This window comes from Ursus arctos, unplaced genomic scaffold (genome assembly GCF_023065955.2).
Source record: "Ursus arctos isolate Adak ecotype North America unplaced genomic scaffold, UrsArc2.0 scaffold_23, whole genome shotgun sequence".
Classification (NCBI taxonomy): Eukaryota; Metazoa; Chordata; class Mammalia; order Carnivora; family Ursidae; genus Ursus; species Ursus arctos.
This window is the reverse complement of record NW_026622908.1, coordinates 35,010,713-35,031,793: the sequence shown is the minus strand read 5'-3', so window position 1 is coordinate 35,031,793 and position 21,081 is coordinate 35,010,713. Positions and strand designations below refer to the sequence as shown.

The 21,081-nt window shown below is 38.7% G+C and overlaps 2 protein-coding genes across 2 annotated transcripts; both read left to right on the top strand.

Annotated features, from left to right (window-relative positions):
* The first annotated feature begins 7,950 nt into the window (after positions 1–7,950).
* LOC113246502 (olfactory receptor 1030-like) lies at positions 7,951–8,886 on the top strand. Its single transcript, XM_026487098.3, has one exon. It carries the CDS (start codon positions 7,951–7,953, stop codon positions 8,884–8,886), a length of 936 nt encoding a protein of 311 aa, XP_026342883.2.
* A 9,753-nt stretch (positions 8,887–18,639) lies between these two features.
* On the top strand, positions 18,640–19,608 carry LOC123000389 (olfactory receptor 5M11). The gene has a single exon (XM_044379781.2). It carries the CDS (start codon positions 18,640–18,642, stop codon positions 19,606–19,608), a length of 969 nt encoding a protein of 322 aa, XP_044235716.2.
* Positions 19,609–21,081: the final 1,473 nt, after the last annotated feature.

The following is a 21,081-nucleotide window of genomic DNA, read 5'->3' as shown; positions in this document are numbered from 1 at the left end:
TGAAACATTCATCAGGACATCACCTACAGGGACATCCTTGGAACTCCCTCCAGGGATGCTTACAAAAGACAAAAGTCAGTTCTTAATGGATGGGATCCTAATTTATGGGTTAATCTTTAGATGCATGCAGTATCTTTCATTAAATGCAAAAACATGGAGTACCGATTTTGATACTGAGATTCAGTCTAGGGTACAAAAAAGGTACTGCATTCCTTATAACGAAGAGGTCTTTGCCATGACTGCTCATCAAATCCTCAGCTGGAATAGTTTTCCCCTTGTGAATAGCACTGGTGGTTTTCTCTGTCTCTACTGTGGTACTTGCCTCCTTTCTTATATTTCTTTTACAAGACAGTCAGTGCTCTGAGGACAGAATTAATGTCAATTTCACTTGACTTCTCCTGAAGAGATCTGTACAACATTTTGGGTGCACAGCTGATGTTTCGTGAAGAGTTACTGATGAATACCCAAACAGTAATGTTAGGCAGAGGGTTGTGACTTAGTGGTCTTCCATGTAAACAGAAGCTTCTCTCATTTTCATTAATAACCTACGATCGTTTCTTCCTGTGAATTAAATTGCAAGTTGCAGGGAATAGGTTTTTAGACTCTCAGATCTCATTGAAAGGTTAGTTTGAATGAAACTAGTTCAAGTAAACTTGTTAGCATGGACCACTTATACAATATGTTTAGTTTATGATTCCTGATACACATTAACTCATAAAGTATTTCCTCTTTGGATCTTATCTATATTAGAATTGGAAATCGGAGTGAAGTCTTAGTACTTCTGGACCAGGTTCATAATAATACCATTACGAATAGCAAAAAAAAAAAAAAAAAAAAAAAGTATTATATCTTTCCTATGATTGAACTGGTCTTCCTCCTCTGAAGTCTACCATTAATGCTTGACATAGAAAAGAAGATTTAAGGCCTTAAGAGATCACTCTGAGACTGGCTCTCCCAATCTCCTTGCTGTGGGCTTTGGCCCTGAATTAACATGTCAGGTAGCCAAGGCAAAGCAGACTTGGGGCTCAGCTTACTGAAACACTTGCTCCTTGCACTTGACTTAATGCTCTCACAGTTTCTTTGGTTTCCATGGGACATGGGCAGCACCCAAATTTCAAAATTTTCTGCCTCCCCTAGTAGGGGAGTATGAAAATACCTACGATGTGAACCTGAGATGTGTTGCATCTGTGAGGCTGAGCACTGCACAGCAGCATTCCCAGGACATGTCTGAAAGAATCTAAGGAGCAGATCTAAGGTGGGGGCCTAGAGTTTCCTCAAGAGCCTAGGTGCAGCTGGGTCAGCCGGGAAGCCTTAGCGGGCAGTGTTAGGCCAAGAGAGATGAATGACTGCAAGATGCACTTGTCCTGGTGGGGGGCAGCAGAGCAACCATGCAGATCCGAGGCCAAAAAATGTCAAAGAGAAGCACAAGCATAAGGGACCCAGATCTAAGCCTCTCTTCCCCCAGTGATAGGGGGCCTCAGAAGCCATAAAAGCAAAAAAATGATTGAAAGGTGAAGGACGGGGCATTTACCTAAAGAGAAAGATCAAGCAAAGAGTTTATTTAAAATTGATGGCTCTAAGTCCAAAGGTGTTCTTTAAGTAAAGTCATACTTCACGAGTCTATGTGATATGTAATTATGTCTCAATGTAAGGACTCAGGTAATGTGACCATGAAAGATATTTTGTCATTAAATTTTCTTCTGAAAATATAAGAGAGAAATGTGCAAAATATTTATATATCAGTTGCCATGAACATGTAAAAAGTAAATAAAAAAATCTTTACTTTTCAGGTAGACTAAAATTGCCCTAGTTAAACAAACAAGCAAGCAAACAAAAGAAAACTGTATATAGACTCTTTGTCATTCTGAAAATGCTTTTCTGTTTACTTGGTTTGTTGAGATGGGTAGAAACTCTGGGAAAATATTATAATTATCCCTTATATTTTATAACACTTAGTCCTAAATCCATGCTACCATCAAATCTTTCATGAAATATGCTGGTAAAAAAAATCTTTTTTTGTTTTTTTAAAGATTTTATTTATTTATTTGAGAGAGAGAGAGAAAGCACAAGTGGGGAGTGAGGAGGGGCAGAGGGAGAGGGAGAAGCAGACTCCTTGCTAAGCAGGGAGCCCAACATGGGGCTCCATCCCAGGACCCTGAGATCATGACCTGAGCTGAAGGCAGACACAACCGACTGAGCCACCCAAGTGCCCCAAAAGAAATTACATTTTAATGTTTAGTTTAAAAATTGTTTCTTCATTTAAGATGATATGTCGTATTCATTATAGAAATTTGAATTGCTCACCAATTTTATGATAATTGACCTATGGTTGATGACCTTGCAAATGTTTTTACAATAAACTTCAACATTATACACTTCTGTATACATGCTTTGATAGTTGAAATTTTCTCTGGATTTTCATAAATTCAGTCCAGACAAATGTGGTTAATTGGTTTTATAGCAGATTCACTATAAAAAACATACTTTGAAACTTGTTTTGCCACATCTCTGCACAGCAGAACTGTCTCCACAGGAGGGGATAAACAATTACAGACAATTTTCAAAGTTGCGTTTTTCACATTTACTTTACCCTATCTGCTGGCAGAGCACACACCTTTGCAACTCAGTATGGCAGCTACTCCCATCCCCGCGTATTTCTGAGATACCAGCCACTAGTATGCTAAGCATTTAAAAATGAACATCCATCTTCATTACAAGACAAAAGTCAGGTGCATTTAACACTTACAATATCCCTGTAATATAGCTATAATTTATTTCTTACAGATGAAAAGCCTGACACTTGGAGAAATTGAGTGTCTTTTCTCTAAGAACATAGAGAGGTGATTCAAACTGCATGTTCTTTGAGATATTCTGAGGCTGGCTTTGAAAACATTTCAAACCATATGGGTTTGTTAAGATGTTTAAAGGCTAATAATGGATTTTATGGATAATTAGGTTTCAGACATCCTTGAAAAATTATAAGCACACACACACACACACACACACACACACACACACACGCACACACACACATTTCTTATGAAGACTAAAGGCGTGAGGAGTGCTGAAAACTATTATAGATTCCAGGCACAAGGGTTGGGTCTGGTACTAGACTGATAGTAGTTGAGAATAAAAAGTGCTCAGAGCCATGAGTTACTGTTCTTGTGTCATGAATTTTCTTCATAGCATTTCGCCAAAGTTGAACTTTTTATTAAAGAAATGAATTTTATAAAAATTGGGTAATACTTTTTTAAAACGATCTCCCAATACTTTTAAAGCAACATTGAAAGCCTCTCTGAAGTTTCTTTGAATTTCTACAGTTCCTTTTCTCTTCTTTTTTTCCTCTTCCTCCTGCTCCTTCTTCTCAATTTAGGGAAATTTGACTCAAGGTATTTAAAAGCCAAGGAGATACTATTTGGAGGGAATGGGAATGAAAGCAGGAAGTCAAACATAACCAGAGGTTTCTGGAAAGCGTAAATAGATGAAAGGGGGTGCCAACTGTGAGAATGAGGATTGAGGCAGGGGTTTCTAAGTGACTTTGAGGGAAAATCTTTGAAAGATACTTTGGATTCCATTCATAACATTCTTCACATGCTTATCTAAGTAGGGTGAGTGGAGATTGGTGAGATTATGGAAAGGATCCTTGCTGCTTGCTGTCTGTCCAACAACACAAGTCATCCAATTCTCTATGTGATTAATGAACATGTCTCGTCCCCATCAGGTGTGCTGACTGGCCGTGGCTCTGGAAAGGGAAAGAGACCAAGAGTTATGCCAGTGGTCAGCTGAGTCTGGGTGCCTTCAATTTAGCAGAAAGGAACGGAAAACACTGTCATATCCAAGTCTACCTGCAATAATGCTGGTAATGACAATATCTGACTCATATGTATGGTCCTCAGTTGATCCAGGATCCAGAAGCAGGGTAACTCAATGGTCCTTTTGAGCTCCAGGCCTAGAACATTCAAAACCCAGATATATCCCAAAACTTTAACAAAATGACTAATCGTTCTTACCATACTGTTCTTGCTGTTCCTACTCCCACTGCAACATTATTGAATAACTACAGTGTGCTGCTCTGGCCTGTGTTAGGGACACGGCATAAAACATTTCACTCAGACTGTTCGCATGAAGAGAACTTAGTGAGAGGATATACAGAATACAGGCAAAGCTACAGAAAATGGTCAAAGAAGTTGAAGCATCTGGAGGTTAGCTGTAGAAAGTAGTGTCCACCCCATGTTCTGAAATGACCAGGCAGTGAATATAGTCCCCGGACCCAAGGAGAGTTAGAAGCAGGAAGCAAGTCCCTGGCCACCTTCTTCCCCAGCACACAGCTCAGCAGGAGTTTTGCTTGGAAGGCTGCAGCCACTCTAGCACCTTCATTGTGAATCTGGGCGAGAATGAGAACCAAATGGAGCTACTTTTCTCTTTCTCCCACCTCTGCTATCCTGCTGGTTTCTCCCATTGGCCAAGCTCAGCTGAAACTGGACACCAAAGGAGCTTTATTGATGTGATCCACACGGGATAAACTCCAGGGAGACAAAGAAAGGTAGAGAAGAAAGAACAGGCAAAAGGTTTGGGGGGGGGGCGGGCAGTGAGGGAACAAAGGGAGAATCACCGGCACATCTATATTACCTGTATATCTGTAATGTTCCCACAGTACATACATAGCTATGCAAAATTAGTCCTATTAAAAAGACAAAGCACAAAGCTCAGAATTAGTAAATAACTAGCCCAAGTTCAAGAGAAGTTAATTGATCTTCCAGTGGCATGCATGCCGAACTCCAAAACTTTCTCTGTGTACCAGGCACCATCCTACTCCACATGTTGTAACCAAGAGAATCTATCATTCCCCCAATCAAAAAATATTAAGACATTCAAGCATAAGTTAAAATAAATGATGAATCCCATGATGATGAAACTTCATGATTCTCGGGAGATTTGAGTCCCTGTTGGTATTGGGGAATGGGCCAAAACCACGTCCTCGAGGAGCTTAGGTAGGATTCGCAAGAGAATAAGCTAGTGGCTATGCATAGTCTGAACGATTTGTTGCTAGAAATAATTAAACCGTAGGGATTTGGTCTCTATATGACAATTCTGTTATAAACACTTCAGGTTTTTCTATCCATACTGTTATTGGGAAATCATGCTATTTTCAAAGGTAGGATTTGGTATTGTAAAAACATATTTTGGAATGTAGAAATAAATATTTTAATCAACAAAAATAAAATTATGGACTGATGAATTCGCAGATGTCTTGATTTAAATCCTAATGATCTGCTAAAAATAGAATTATTTATAAGTGTTCAATAGAGAAGTAGTTCAACTGGAAACAGAACTAGGCTAGAAAGAACATTCATTCCGTATATAATGATTGGCTCCATTTGGGAAGCACTGTTCTAAGTGCCACTGAGGCTACAACTAATGATTAGATAAACTCTAGTCCCTGAGACTCACACTTCGATGTTGAGTGTTCTTTTAGACTAGACCTGGATTTTTCACCCAATATCATAGGAGCTACAACTTAATAAGTGCTTCCTACATGTCAGACACACTTGAAGTTTTACCTGAATTAAATCTCTCATATGAGGGAGCTGTTATAAGAACCAAATTTTATGCATGAGGAAAATTAGATACAGAGAGATGAACAACTTGGTTAAGTCCCATAGCTAGGAATCGGACACGGGGGCTTTCTGGAAAGGACGCCTTGGTGAAGACTTCCAATATCTGTTCACGTTGATGCCTCAAAACCTAGCCATGTATACCGTCTCTCATCATGAAGAAAATTAGGGAGTGGTGTTGAATACCTTTCTAGTTCCTTCCAAGTTAATAATGTTACTCTTAATGATTATAAGCATCCTATTGTATAACGTTCTGTACCCCTTCACAGAGAATCAGCCACTCTTAGGTTAATGATCTACATTAATTATTTCAATTGAATTTAAAGAAAAAATAAAGTTAATTAAAATGCATTTCATGCAGATGCCTTCACTAAACCTTTTTCACTCCAAATTGCGTGATGACCACCTATCAGGAGCCATCAGCCTTCTTAAAATAAAGACCAACCTTCTAGACTCTGTGGGTGCTTGTGTAAGTGCCAGCAAGCATCTACTTGAGAAAGTCTCAGGGTGGGGGTGAATGTCAAGAGTGTCGAGCCTCACGTGTCTCCAGGGCCACTTCCGTCTCCCTACAAATGCTTCTCTCTGAGTTCTCTTTGTTCAAATCATGTAGGATGTTGTGTTTTGTTTCTTTAAAGAAAAGTTATTTTCATAAAGTACTCAGCTAAATTATCTGAAGGGTTCAAGCTGGCATTACCCACAGTAACAAATAGAGACATTAATTATTTTGACATTTGATTTGTGAGTCAATAAGTAGATATTTATTAAAAATACCATCCCAGCATCAAAGAGCACTTGGCTATTATGGCAATTACTCCAATCTTAAGAACTTAGAAACACACAAAATAATTGTGATTACATTGATTTAGGTGATTTGTCTTGCATTTTATTATCCTGATCAATAAGTCCAAAGTCCACATGTGCAGTGAGATAATGCAATGGACAAGAATGTCGGAGGCATTTACAAAGTGCCTTACAAAGTGATCCCTGTCTATTCTTGGCCTTGTAGCTATTAGGAAGAGGCAGTTTAACATTGCCATACCCAGGTGTATGCTACTGAAGGATGGTACAGGCTTTCCATGATGGTCTTTATGGTACTTTTACCCTGCAGAAATGTGAGGAGATGCGCTTGAGGGTATCTTATGTCTTATTTCAGTTGTATAATTAATATGATTATTATTCCAGTAAGAACATTTCCATGTATTGGAAACGTAAGTAGAATTTATGTTATAGAATTTTTCTTAATTTTTGTAGAGTTAAAAGGAGGCAGAGTTACAATAAAGTTATTACAATGCATGGATATGTTTGTTAATCTTTTCTTCACTATTGTCTCCTCCCCTACACTAGGGAACATTTTAATACATGTTTTCCCTAATCTCTCCTCCAATGAATACTTGGTGTCAACAATATATATGTAAGTGTATATCTTATACATATAGATAGTTTATATACGGTACATGTATCTTTTCTTATACCAAATACATAATTGATTTTTAGGTGTCCTGAACAAATTTTTGGCCCTGGTATAAGGCATTAATACACAAAACAAAGGAGATCCTAGGCCGAGTCTTAAAAGTTAAGTAAGATTGGGTGATATGAGGGCCACCTGAGTAGAGGAGACACTAAGGGGAAGGACATGCATGGCAGAGTTAGGAAACAAATGGCTTGAAATTATCTTGAGTTCAGAGGGGCAGGAGGACAAGTTCTACAGGGATAGGCATCAATCCATTCAGCTGCACAAAACAGATGAGATTTATATACAACATCAAAAATATACTGAGAGGGGCGCCCGGGTGGCACAGCGGTTAAGCGTCTGCCTTCGGCTCAGGGCGTGATCCCGGCGTTACGGGATCGAGCCCCACATCAGGCTCCTCTGCTGTGAGCCTGCTTCTTCCTCTCCCACTCCCCCTGCTTGTGTTCCCTCTCTCGCTGGCTGTCTCTATCTCTGTCAAATGAATAAATAAAATCTTAAAAAAAAAAATATATATATATATACTGAGAAACAAAGGATTGCAATGTTCAAAAAACTATAGTGTTTAAGGAAATTGTAAGTGAACTAATGCAATAAATCTTGCAGAGAAGATAAAGTCTTTTCAACACGAAGAGACTTGCAGAAAAGCATTTAAAATATGACTGCCTTTATACAAGGAGCTCTCTACTAATTTAGAGGTTTAAAATATCCATTGCATGCTTACTAAGCTATTTCTTTATGTCACAAGTGTTTAAAAGTTTTAGAGAAGACTGATCAGATGACATGATGGGGGTGGGGGACACGTGACAAAAGACACATGTGTTGCTTTCCTTTCTTTTAGCCCTCATTTGAAGCCAAGGACACACAATGTTAAAGAAAAACTACACAGCGGTGAGTGAGTTCATTCTCCTGGGACTGACGGATCGAGCTGAGGTGCAGCCTGTCCTTTTTGTGGTCTTCCTAGGGATCTATCTTATCACAGTGGTCGGCAACGTGGGCATGATTTTGTTAATCAGAAGTGACTCAAAACTTCACACTCCAATGTACTTCTTCCTCAGTCACCTCTCCTTTGTGGATCTCTGTTATGCCACCAATGTCGCTCCACAGATGCTGGTTCATTTCTTATCCAAGAGAAAATCCATTTCCTTCCTGGGTTGCCTTATACAATTCCACTTCTTCATTGCCCTGGTGATCACTGATTATTATATGCTCACAGTGATGGCCTATGACCGCTACATGGCCATCTGCAAACCCTTGCTGTATAGCAGCAAGATGTCCCGATGTGTCTGCCTCTCTCTCGTTGCCACCCCTTATATTTATGGCTTTGCAAACAGTCTGGCACAGACCATCCTGATGCTTCGCCTCTCCTTCTGTGGACCCAATGAAATCAACCACTTTTACTGTGCGGACCCACCTCTCATAGTCCTTGCCTGCTCAGATACTTACGTCAAAGAAACTGCCATGTTTGTGGTGGCTGGTTTCAATCTCACCTGTTCTCTGGCCATCATTCTCATCTCCTACATTTTCATTTTCTCGGCCATTCTGCGCATCCGCTCTGCTGAGGGCAGGCGGAAAGCCTTCTCCACCTGCGGGTCCCATTTGATGGCTGTCACCATCTTCTATGGGACATTGTTCTGCATGTACCTAAGACCCCCTTCTGCGACATCTGTAGAACAGGGGAAAATTGTAGCAGTGTTTTATATCTTTGTGAGTCCTATGTTAAACCCTGTGATCTATAGCCTGCGGAACAAAGATGTTAAAAGAGCAATCAGGAAAGTTCTCCAAAAGAAGTTGTTAAATTAAGTAGACACTTCGGTCATGGGTATGTAGCATATCTTATTATCTGAGCAATTAATGAGCATTTAAAATTAGCAAGTCACTTTCTGTCATCACGTGTTTTTTGTCTTTCATAATTTGTCTATGAGACTTAGAAGATATCAAAATATTTGCTAGCATTTAAAGTGCCATCTCAGTGAATAATAATAATAATAATAATTAATAATAATGAACGTTGCATAGAAATTGAAAGACGACTGAGGTCATTGCTATTGCTCTACTTATCAACAAACTACAACGTGTTCTATCAATACATTTGTACTGGTACAAATCTACAAAAGACAGAGTTCCCGAATGATGCTACGTCAATGATCATTGGTTCGATTTTTATAGTGCTTAATAATTTTCAAACTAATATCCAGAAACTTCTCAACCATAAGCATGTTTTTCTTCGGGTTTTTTTTTTTTTTTTTTTGGCCTTTATACAGATGATGTAGTAATGAAGATCTTTAGGTATCTCAGATTACTCTAAGAAATATCTTTACAGTCATAATATTAATTGGATGGAATCCTCATTCATAAGGGTTTTGATGGAATGGTATATTTTACTTAGAAGTTTTTTTTCTTTTTAATCAATATTCACCTTCATCATAAAACTGGCTTTGTGGTTTCACTTGTTAATTTTTAGCTAAGAACTATTTCCAACATACGTGGAAAAATAGAAAATAGCGTAAAGACTGTACAAGCATAACTGATCATTATTAAGTCTTCACCCTTGCCAATTTGCTTCAGACATTTCACATACTAAAATATTCTCAAATTGAGCCCTCCCTGCCTGACTCTGTTCCTCTCTCCTCTGCCTGCACTCAGTTCTCATTGAATTTAATATTTCTTATCCCTATATAGAGTTCTAATATTTGCTGGTGTTTATGTATTCACAGGATTAAATAATGTTACTTTGCTAGATTCAGAATTTGTTATAAATGAATTATGCTCCCTTCTGCAAGTTATTCTATTTTCACTAAATATTGTTAGATTCTTCCCTGCTGGTTCACGTAGCGTCAATTATCACTGAGATAGTCTATGTCAGTATATGAAGATACCACAGACTGTCTATCCATTCTGTTATTGATAGATGAATACATTTTTCCTGTTCCTGGGTAATATGAAAATCTAACAATGCATTTTCCTCTGAAATTCTGGGTGTGTACCAGTTTAAGAGATCCTCTCATGTATTCCTTGGAGGGTAATTTCTGGGTCATAAGTAAAGAACATCTTTAAATTTAGAGGATATTGACAAATTGCTCTACCAAATTGCTCTCATGCAAACAGTGAGATTGGTCTTTACTCCATACCCTTGTCAATACTATATATTACCAGACTTGCAAAATGCTTTCCAATCTGATGGGTGTAAAATGGATTCTCCTTTCTTGTTGAAGCTTTTGTGTTGTCATTAGAAGTGTGGTGAAGTGTTTTTAAGCCCTTTGATGCTAATTGCAGGGTTTTCTTTTCTTTCAGTTGTATGTCTAGATTCTTTGTTTATTGTTCAGATGGGTTATTTTATCTTTCTTTTGTACATTTGTGATAGCTCCTTGTGTATTCTGTACGAGGTGCTCACCTTTTAATGGTATATACGATGTCAACACTTGAACCTGTTTTTAGCTTGTACTTCAGTTTTGTGCCTCATACACTTGGTGGGATGGACATTTTTCATTCTAACAGTTCAAATTTTAATCTTCTCTTTATGGTTGTGCTTTGTATGTCTTGTCTAAACAATTCTTTCTTAATATAGAGATATTCTCTTATATTTTCTTTCAATGCTTTAAAGTTTTGCATATTTAAGTCTTTATTTTTGCTGATATTATAAATGTTGCAAAACAGTCTTTAATCCTGGTTTTTAAAGAAAGTAACACATTTTCTGTTTCTTAAATATTCCATATGTTTCTCATTAAGATTTTAGCGAAAATTCAGTCATGTATCAAGTTTTTTTTGGGGGGGGGTTGTTTATCAGTCTGGTTCTCTCTTGTGGGACCAATCTGTCAATTACTTCATGGATGTGAATCATTTTTATAAAAATAGCTTTACCACCCCTTTTCTGGAATTTTGAACATTGGAGAATTTTCTTGAAGGATCAGTGGCAGAAAATACAATTAAGATGTATAGAAATACTTTATTCTCCAGAGTTCATGTCTGTTATTTTCTCTGAAGGCACGCGATACCCACTTCAATGAACCAATGGTGGTGGCAGTGAGAATGACAAGAAGAGAAAAAGCTATTCCTAGTCTACAGTGAGGTCTGTGTCCGCCCTTCTGTTTGGCATTTGCCATCACAAGTCTTCCTGACATGGGGGTTCGCGTATATTACAGTTCGTCATCAGTTCTTCATGCCTCGCTCATCTTTCCCTTTTTTTTCTTCCTTCCTTCTTTCCTTCCTTCCTCCTTCCCTCTCTCCCTCTTGCCCTGCCTTCCTCCCTCCCTCCCTCTTTCTCTTTCTCTCTCTCTTTCCCTCTCTCTCCCTCTTTCTCTTTCTTCTCTTTCTTTTGCAAACTGGTCCAACCCCCAAACTTGAAACTGCCACATCTCACAGAGAAAACAGCAACAAAAGTGGGGTGTTAGGTTTTTCCCTCTTCAGGTGTTACAGGTCGTCCGTTTCCCAATGGACAGTTTGCACACCCATCCATGTCGTAGCACCCTACTTCTCATCTTTGGCTTTTTCTCGTGAGACTACAAGTTCTGTAAGTCAATAATGTTGAAAAAAAAACAAAAAACACTCTCAGAAGAGATTGGCTGAGCAGAGCAGAGTTCTATGAAGTCCAGGTCAATGTAGCTAATGTTCTTTAATATCTCAGTATCCTTACAAATGTTTTATTGCTTCATATAAAAAAACTGAGAGAGATGCTTATGAACTTGTTTATTTCTCTTTGTAATTTTTTTCCATTTTATTATCTCACGTCCAATAACAAACTTGTATTACTCCTTTTATCATTTTGTATTTTCTATCCCATTTTGGGTGATTAGAATTTGAAGTGTTTTTGCCGATAGTCATAGGTCACCAGCAGTTTTCGTTGTTTTTGTTAGTTGATTCCTATTATATATATTTGTACCTTTTTGCTTTCAGGTCCTGAGTCCTTTAATTACTGAGTTTCATAATTTACTGTGAATATACATACTTAGATACATTTTCTAACAACTTATTTTGTATTTTTTTAAAAAATTTTTCGTCTTTTTTCCCTTTTGCTAACCTGAATTAAAGTTGTTTTCTAAACAACTTTGATTCATAATTTTATCATCTCCAGATTGTGAGCTCCAGAAGGCAAGTTTTTGTTCATTATTTTATTATTTTATTTTATTTTTATTTTTTCAAGGTTATTTATTTTAGAGAGAAAGAGAGTACATGAGCAGAGGGAGGCGTAGAGGGAGATGGAAAGAATCCTCAAGCAGACTCCCCACTGAGCGTGGAGACTTATGTGGGGCTCAATCCCAAGACCTTGAGATCATGACCTGAGCTGAAACCCAGAATTGGATGCTTACCTGACTGAGCCATCCAGGCACCCCTTGCTCATTATTTTAAAGCCAGCATATTCCCCAAACATAGAATATAGGTGGTTCAATAAATCTGTATTGACGAATAAATTATCTTTATGCCCTTTGCATTATAATTATTTGATGGCAAACTCTACTCTGCACTACTTTCCACCATGATCTTCATGAATTCCTACCAATTGAAAACCCTGCTGTGAAACTTTAATATGCGTACCTCATCCCTCCCACCATGAAGCAGAAACTGTTTAAGGACACAAATGTTTTCACTTTTTCTGATCCTCTCTACATTGGCAGTACAGTGGTAAACACAAGGCTTTCCCTGAATGTTCTTAACCCTGTGGGTGAATGAATGAATGAATGAATGCCAGTAAACCTGGAGGATGTTTAGCATGGTGTGAGCTTGTCACATTTCTTTGCTCAACTATCAACAATGTGATATCAAGGACTATCAATTGGCCTGTTTGAATCCCAGGATCACAATTTACAATTTGCCTCTACCAGAGAAAGTTACTTAATCTCTCTTAGCCTCAGTTTCCCATCTGTAAATTAAGATAAGAGTACTCATGCCCTGTGGAGTGGTGTGAGACATAGCTGAACTAATGCTTGCAAGGTGCTAAGCCTGATACCCGAAACATATTGAGGGTTCAGTGTCTGTCCCCTATAATTAATTACCCCTATTTTGATTTCTTTCCTGTGGTTTCTTAAACAAATTAGTCACTGATTGCATTTCATCTCTCTAGAGATTTCATGTGTGAGGGAGAAAGAAGTACGCTCCATAAAACACAAAGTCACTTGGGGAAGGAAGAACCAAGATTTGTTGTGTGTTCACAGAATTAAGTACACATTACACATTCCTTATATTATTCAGCAAGTGTCTGTTGAACTATTATCTCCCAGGGCCTGGGCTAGATGCTGAGAGCATAGTCCTTGCCTGGAAGGGTTTGCAATGTCGTGGTGGCAAGAGAGATACTGGCAGGTAATTAAACAGAATGTGTTAGACAGGGATGGTGGCAGAGCTAAGAGCACATGGCACAGTGCTCTGATGTCGGATCTGTGGAGGCAGAGAAAGCATCTTTGAAAGCCATCTGTTTGAGCCTTTCCTACTGCTAGAAGCAGCTTGAATCTGGTGGGAATGAGGAAAGTGCTAGATGGACGGGAAGCTCAGGGAATATTTAAATCCAGAGATGGGCAGCAGGACAACGTGTGACTGCAGGTTGAGGCATGGCAGCTACCTACAATTGACAATGAAGTCCAGTGGGCCTGTGAAGACAGGCATCGAATTCTACCCTGCTACTTAGTAGTTCTGTGGCACTGGGGGACTTAGTCCATCACTGCTGGTTTAGTGGAGACTGTGTCTCTTCAGCTGAACATTCAGGATGGAGACCCTGCCTCTTAGGGTTACTTTGAGGACATTCGATTACCTACGTGAAAGCTGTCCACACGTAGGAAGTGCTCACCAAGGCATTTGCCGATGCCCTGTGTGTTTCACAATTCTACCTGTGCCTGACCCTCTTCAGGACTTTGATATTTACCAGAGGAGACATTCTGAACGCTCTGCATTTTAGGTGAAGAAACAGTTTTAGTGTGAAAGAAAGAAATGGAAAAATCAGATGATCGTCAACATTTGAATATGAACATTTTTTGGAGTGCCTTCCCCAGAGATCTTAGGACAAATATGCAATTTGAAATTATGGAAAATAAGACTGAGGCATATGATTTAGCTTTCTGATCCCAGAGTGTCCTAATTAATCCCCAGAGGCCTGATTCCCCACATAAGGCTCATTGAAGCTATTCTCCAGCTCTTCTGAGACTTGCTTGATGACCTATCTGTACGTCCCACATCCTGGTATAAATGCAACTACATTTCATAGCTTAGAAAGGCCTCAGTGAACTTCCTAATCAGAGGTGAGAAAAGAGGTGCATATCACAACTGGAAGTAAGTGTTTGTGTTTTTATGTTCTTTATTTTTAGTCAAGAGGAGATTGCAAAACTTCTCAAACTGAGCCACAGCAATTTGCACCTCGTTTGTGTGAAATATGTCCAGGTAATGTCTTATGTTCTCAGTTCCTGAGTTGAAACACAACTAATTTCCCTGAAAACTGGCTTTTGAAATTTCCATTGATCTTCCTGGATAATATTTTACAGATCTGTCAGTGGTACAGAAGAATCAAAAAAAGCAGAAGTTCTGCTTGTTTTAGAAAAAAACAAGGACCCTTTCCGGCATGGGTTAGAGCTTACTCTAACAGAAGGTTGTTAGAGTTGGAGCCAGGTGATTTATGAGTCCCTTTCTTTTTATCTATCTATCTATCTATCTATCTATCTATCTATCTATCTATCTATCATCTATCTATCTATCTATCTATCTATCTATCTATCTATCATCTATATCTATCATCTATCTATCTATCTATCTATCTATCTATCATCTATCTATCATCTATCATCTATCTATCATCTATCATCTATCTATCTATCTATCTATCTATCTATCTATCTATCTATCTATCATCTATCTATCTATCTATCATCTATCTATCATCTATCTATATCTATATCTATCTATCTATCTATCATCATCTATCTATCATCTGTCTATCTATCTATCTATCATCTATCTATATCTATATCTATCTATCTATCTATCTATCTATCATTATCTATCTATCTATCATCTATCTATCATCTATATCTATCATCTATATCTATTATCTATCTATCTATCTATCTATCATCATCATCATCTATCTATCTATCATCTATCTATTTATTTACTTTTTGGCAAGATTTTGAGTTTGTGCATTTATCCTGTTTGTGGATCCATAGTTTCAATGGTTTCATTACATTTTTTATAAGCATCCTATTTTAAAGAAAAGGAAGAAGCCTCAGGACCATTCTTTCACTGCATTCTTGCTAAGGGTTCTTCCTTAACTTTACTTCCCTTTTTTAAGGAACAAAGTCTTTTCTCATTCTCTTGTAATTGAACGGGCTACAGAATTTGTCTAGACAGTTAGCCTGTTGAGCTGTGTTGCTCTCTAGCACATTCTCACAGGGCTGAATCCTTGCCTGAGGTTGTTTTTTTTTTTTTTTTTAAATAATTTTTCTTCTTTTTAGTTCTTCTTTTCACTGGAGTGCTCTCCTCCTTGTATATCCCCAGCTCTGGTAGTCTCTGTGTTCTAAGAACACCTGGCTTCATGGGCAAGCAACTTGTGCGGTTGACCTTACCCTGATTTCAGAAGCGTGTTAAGCTAGGTTTCATGCCCTGTCACCATCTTGAAATGCTTGATAAGTTTTGAACATGAATAACTGACTTTCTTATTTTGTAGTGGACCCTGTTTATTATGTAGCTAATCTTAGTTCCAGGTTTTACCACTTGCAGTTTTGTACTGTCCTTCTGCAACTCCTTTGCTGGTTCTTTCCTCATTAGTTAGGGACTTTTCCTGGTTGTACGCTACTAAACCCATAACTCATTGTTAAGAAGATGCTCACCTTTCACTCTGGCCTGACACAAGCAGCTGGATCACCTGTGATGTTCTTTCTCTGAAAACACATGTTATTTATTATCTTTTTTGTGTCTGTCTCAACTTATCAGAACTTCTGCTCTACTTTCCAGTGGATTATTTCTGGATCTCACCCAGCTCATGGGTCAAGACCATTTCAGATCCCATAGGCAGTCATTAAGTGACATGCAACAAATGAGTTTTTCTGCAAATGAGCCTCTGAAGTCCAATTTCCTTCTGTGCCTTTTATAAATCTGAGATGTCCACATCCTGATCTTTTTTTTTTTTCCACTTTTCTCTGTCCTGGGATCACCATCTACACTCTTCCTAGGGTTTCCTGGGTGCAGACGAATATGAAATTATCCCCTAAGTCACCTTGTTGATGTCATTTAAAGAAATATGCTGTTTAAAGGGTAATTTCCTGCTAGACACTTCTGGAAGAGTAGCTACAAGTCTCCACTGACTCCTGTTCTGCAGTGAAGGTCATTGCTATTCTTGGTAGGAAACTCGTAAGTGGAGATGAATCAGGCTTTCAAAGAAGTGAATCATTTACATTTTAGGGAACGTCTAAGCTGGGACTTTTGCACTCCTCTGCAAATCCTTAGCAGTTCCATACACACATACATACACACATCCTTAGCAGTTCCAAAGAAAGATCACATATGGTACCTTTGCCTCTGTTCTTTATTCTTCCTAGAACACCCTTCTTAAAATAAGCCTACTGCTTGTGCTCATCCTCCCTCAGTTTGCTGCTAAAAAAAGTCACCTTTTCATGAGAACTTCAGCGATGTTACTATTTAAAAGTTGAACACCCGCTCCACAAAACTCCGTTTTGTTCATTTCTCTCTGTAACACTGCCGTCTGAATCACCGTTCACTCACGTGCGGTACTCTGCGCCTCTGTCCACTAGATGCGAAAGCTGGAAGGGCAGGAATTTTTGAAGGTTCTGTTCGCTTTGGCATCCGCAGGGCCATGTGATTACATGATATGTTGAGTATCAATAAACACTTATTTTATGAACATCTAGTTTGATGTCCACAATGACTTTAGAGGCAGGCAGAACAGATGTTATCATTCCCACGTACAAATGAGGAAATGAAAACTCACGACTAAGGATCATTGCTCATTATCAGTAACTGTTATGTATTCAGCAAATGTTAAGTACTTACCCTTCTGGATAAAGGAGATAAAGTGCAAAAGGCATTGTCATTGGCTCTCTAAAACTTTCAGTGACTCATTTTGAAATGAGATAAGAATTGGGCAAGTTTTAAAAAATTGAATATGAGAAAAAGGGCAAAAAAAGGCATTTGAGAGCAAGGAAGAGGAAATTCAACACTAGTAATGATGTAAAGGACAGCTAAAAACCATGGGGATTGTCATACCCCTAGAGAGATAGAATTTGTGATTGGGACACCAGTTAATAGTCTGCCTTCAGCTCAGGTCACGATCCCAGAGCCCTGGGATCAAGCTCTGCATTGGCTTCCTGCTCAGTGGAAAGTCTGCTTCTCTCTCCCTCTGCCTCTTACTCTATCTCAAAAAATAAGTAAAACTGTAAAAAAAAAAAAAAAAAAGTTGTGATTAACAACTTAAATACCAACTGCAAAACTTATCAACACATTATGTCATCACTGTAGACTGTTTGCAAAATACGGAGTGAGAATTAATAGGATTTGATGATTCTTTGTTCATTTATTTGCTGTAAGTTTACGAGACTGCTGTGATTGCGCCTTTTAAAATTGTGAATCTGGGAACATCTGCTTCATAATTTCCTGGATAATTGCTACATGTGAAGATCCCCATATTCCATATAAGGGGTTCTTAAACAAACTTTCTGTGACTTTTCTTGATTAAAAAGCTTTCTAAGAAATTTTTCTGTACGCTAACATTCACAAAGCTCTTCATTCTCGTAAGGACGTGAGGTCATGTCAAGCTCCGTGGGGATAGAGAGAGGAGTAAAAACACTTGTAAGTAATCCATTTTTCATGCTTACACTGTTTCTTTCTCTTTTCTTTTTAAAATTCAGTACATAGAAAGTCAGAGTGTGCAGGGCATCTGGGTGGCTCAGTTCCTGGAGCGTCCGACTCTTGATTTCAGCTCATGTCATGGTCTCAGTGTTGTGGGATTAAGCCTCCCAACCGGCTGAGTCTGCTTGAGATTCTTTATCCTCCTGTGCCCCTCCCCCGCCACCCCCCCATGCTCTCTCTTTCTAAATAAATAAATAAAATCTTAAAAAAAAAGAAAAAGAAGTCACAGTGCAATAATGAGCTAGACTTTGTCCCTGCCCCTGAGGAAGAACAATATGAAGAATGGAAAATAGACATATTATGGTGATATAATGTGCTACAGAATGAATGAGAAGTATGTAGGGTGGGCTGGAAGCATCAAACATACGGGGCCTTATAGGATAAGTAGAGTTTGAGAGGCAAAAAATATTGCAGAGAGAAAGAGGATATGTAGCTCAGTTGTATATATGGATATAGGAACAGATATAAGTATAGTTATCTCTAAGTATAGCTGTAGGTATAACCATCGGTGTCTAGAGAAATACAGTAGTAATTCAATACAAAGACAAATGAAATAACGGGTTAGTAGAAGTACAGAATCTGTTTAGGGTAGTATTCATTTTGAATGACACATGGAGGTACTGAGAAAAAAATCACTTCAATAGTCAGTAATATGATTTGTACCTTCCTGTCTGCTTTATTTCTATTGTTTCCAGCGCAGGTCTGGACGCTCAGAAAATGTCCATCACGAATGACAGTGCAATAAGGGAATTCATTCTCCTGGGGTTTACAGATCGCCCCGAGCTCCAGCCTCTCCTCTTTGTGCTGTTTCTGGGTGTGTACCTCGCCACCCTCTTGGGCAACCTGGGCATGATACTATTGATCAGGCTGGACTCTCGCCTTCACACACCCATGTACTTCTTCCTCACTAATTTGGCCTTTGTAGACTTGTGCTATGCCTCAAATGCCACCCCGCAGATGTTGACTAATTTCTTATCAGAGAAGAAGACCATCACCTTTGCTGGCTGCTTTACACAGTGTTATGTTTTCATCGCGCTTCTCCTCACTGAGTTTTACATGCTGGCAGCAATGGCCTATGACCGTTATGTGGCCATATGTAACCCCCTGCGCTATAGTATGAAAATGTCCAGGAGAGTCTGCATCTGCTTGGCCACGTTTCCTTATGTCTACGGCTTCTCAGATGGGCTCTTGCAGGCCGTCCTGACCTTCCGCTTGAGCTTCTGTAGATCCAACGTCATCAACCACTTCTACTGTGCTGACCCGCCGCTGATTAAGCTTTCTTGCTCTGATACTTATGTCAAAGAGCACGCCATGCTCATATCAGCTGGCTTCAACCTCTCCAACTCCCTCAGCATCATTCTGGTGTCCTATGCCTTCATTATTGCTGCCATCCTCCGGATCAGATCAGCGGAGGGAAGGCGCAAGGCATTTTCCACCTGTGGTTCCCACATGATGGCTGTGACCCTGTTTTATGGGACACTCTTCTGCATGTATGTAAGACCACCCACGGATAAGACTGTTGAGGAATCCAAAATCATAGCTATCTTCTACACCTTTGTAAGTCCGGTGCTTAATCCATTGATATATAGTCTGCGGAACAAAGATGTAAAGCAAGCCTTGAAGAATGGCCTCAGAAGAAATGTGGTCACTAAGATGGGACTGCCTCCAGTTTCCAATAAATCATAACTAAACTTTTGGCTAAAATATCCTTGTATTCTGATGACGTATTTTGATATTCTCTATGAATATGTCTCAAATATCTCAGCTAAAAATCTCAGGTCTGGGGAAAAAATGAGTTTCACTTCTTCATCTAGGCTCTTGTCCCTTAACATGTGGTCCACAGGCCAGCAGCAACGGGATCATCTTGGGGTTTGTTAGAAATTTAGCACCATATTTTTCACTTAGATCCACTATATCCAAATCTGGGTTTTAATTACATCACAGGTGACTCGCAAGCACATTTTGAGGAGCACTGTCTGTTCTAAGTGAAAATCCCCACTTGATATGGCATGGAACATTCCTGTGTGCTTATTGTTTACAACGATTAATGGGATAAAGATGCTCTCAGCTCAGTTCCTTGGATTTATTCTATTCTTATTACCATCTATCTTTTGGGACTAGGAGTCTTTATGAAAACACATCCTTCTGTACTTCTCTGAGCTACTAAATAAAACCAAAACCCATGGGTCATGAGAATGGTTCCTGTTTCTTGTGAATGTGCTTTTATAGTGGTCAGTATGGGAGTGGGAAGAGAGGCATAGAGTGATCTCTTTTTCCTCCTAGCTCTGAGCTCGTGGATCCTGTCTGAGGCCTCTGAACTATAGGGACCGACTTCTTCCTTCTGACCTGCAAGCCTGAATCTACACACTCAGGTCTAGGAAAAGAAAAAATACTTTCGGTGTCACTTGGATTTTAAAATTCAAGAATTACTTGGCATTATCTTTTATCTTCTTTTCTACATTTTTATTTTTATTATTTTTATTTTTTTAATGTTTTTTTATTATATTATGTTAGTCACCATACAGTACATCCCCAGTTTCCGATGTAAAGTTCGATGATTCATTAGTTGCATATAACACCCAGTGCACCATGCAATACGTGCCCTCCTTACTACCCATCACCAACCTATCCCATTCCCCCACCCCCCTCCCCTCTGACGCCCTCAGTTTGTTTCTCAGAGTCCATAGTCTCTCATGTTTCATTCCCCCTTCTGATTACCCCCCCCCCTTTCTTTATCCCTTTCTTCCCCTACTGATCTTCTTGGCATTATCTTTTATCTTCTCTTCTACCTTTTTAAGTGCAAGTTTGGATTATTGATTTGAGTTTTACTTCTTTTCTTATATAAATGTTTATATAGTTTACCTAAACACTACTTTAGCTGAAAATCACTAAATTTGGTACTTTTTACATTCAGTTTGCAAAATTATTTCCCCTGTGCCTCCTTCTTTAACCAATGGGCTATGTAGAATACCATGCTTAATTACCATATATTTGGAACTTTAAAACATATTTCATTGTTATTCATTTGTAATTTAGTTCTGTTGTCAGAGAACATATGCCTTATGATTTTAATCTTGGAAATTTGCTAAGCCTAGTGTTTTTTCCAGCTTTATTGAGATAAAATTGCCATATAACATTGTGTCTGCTTAAGGTGTACAG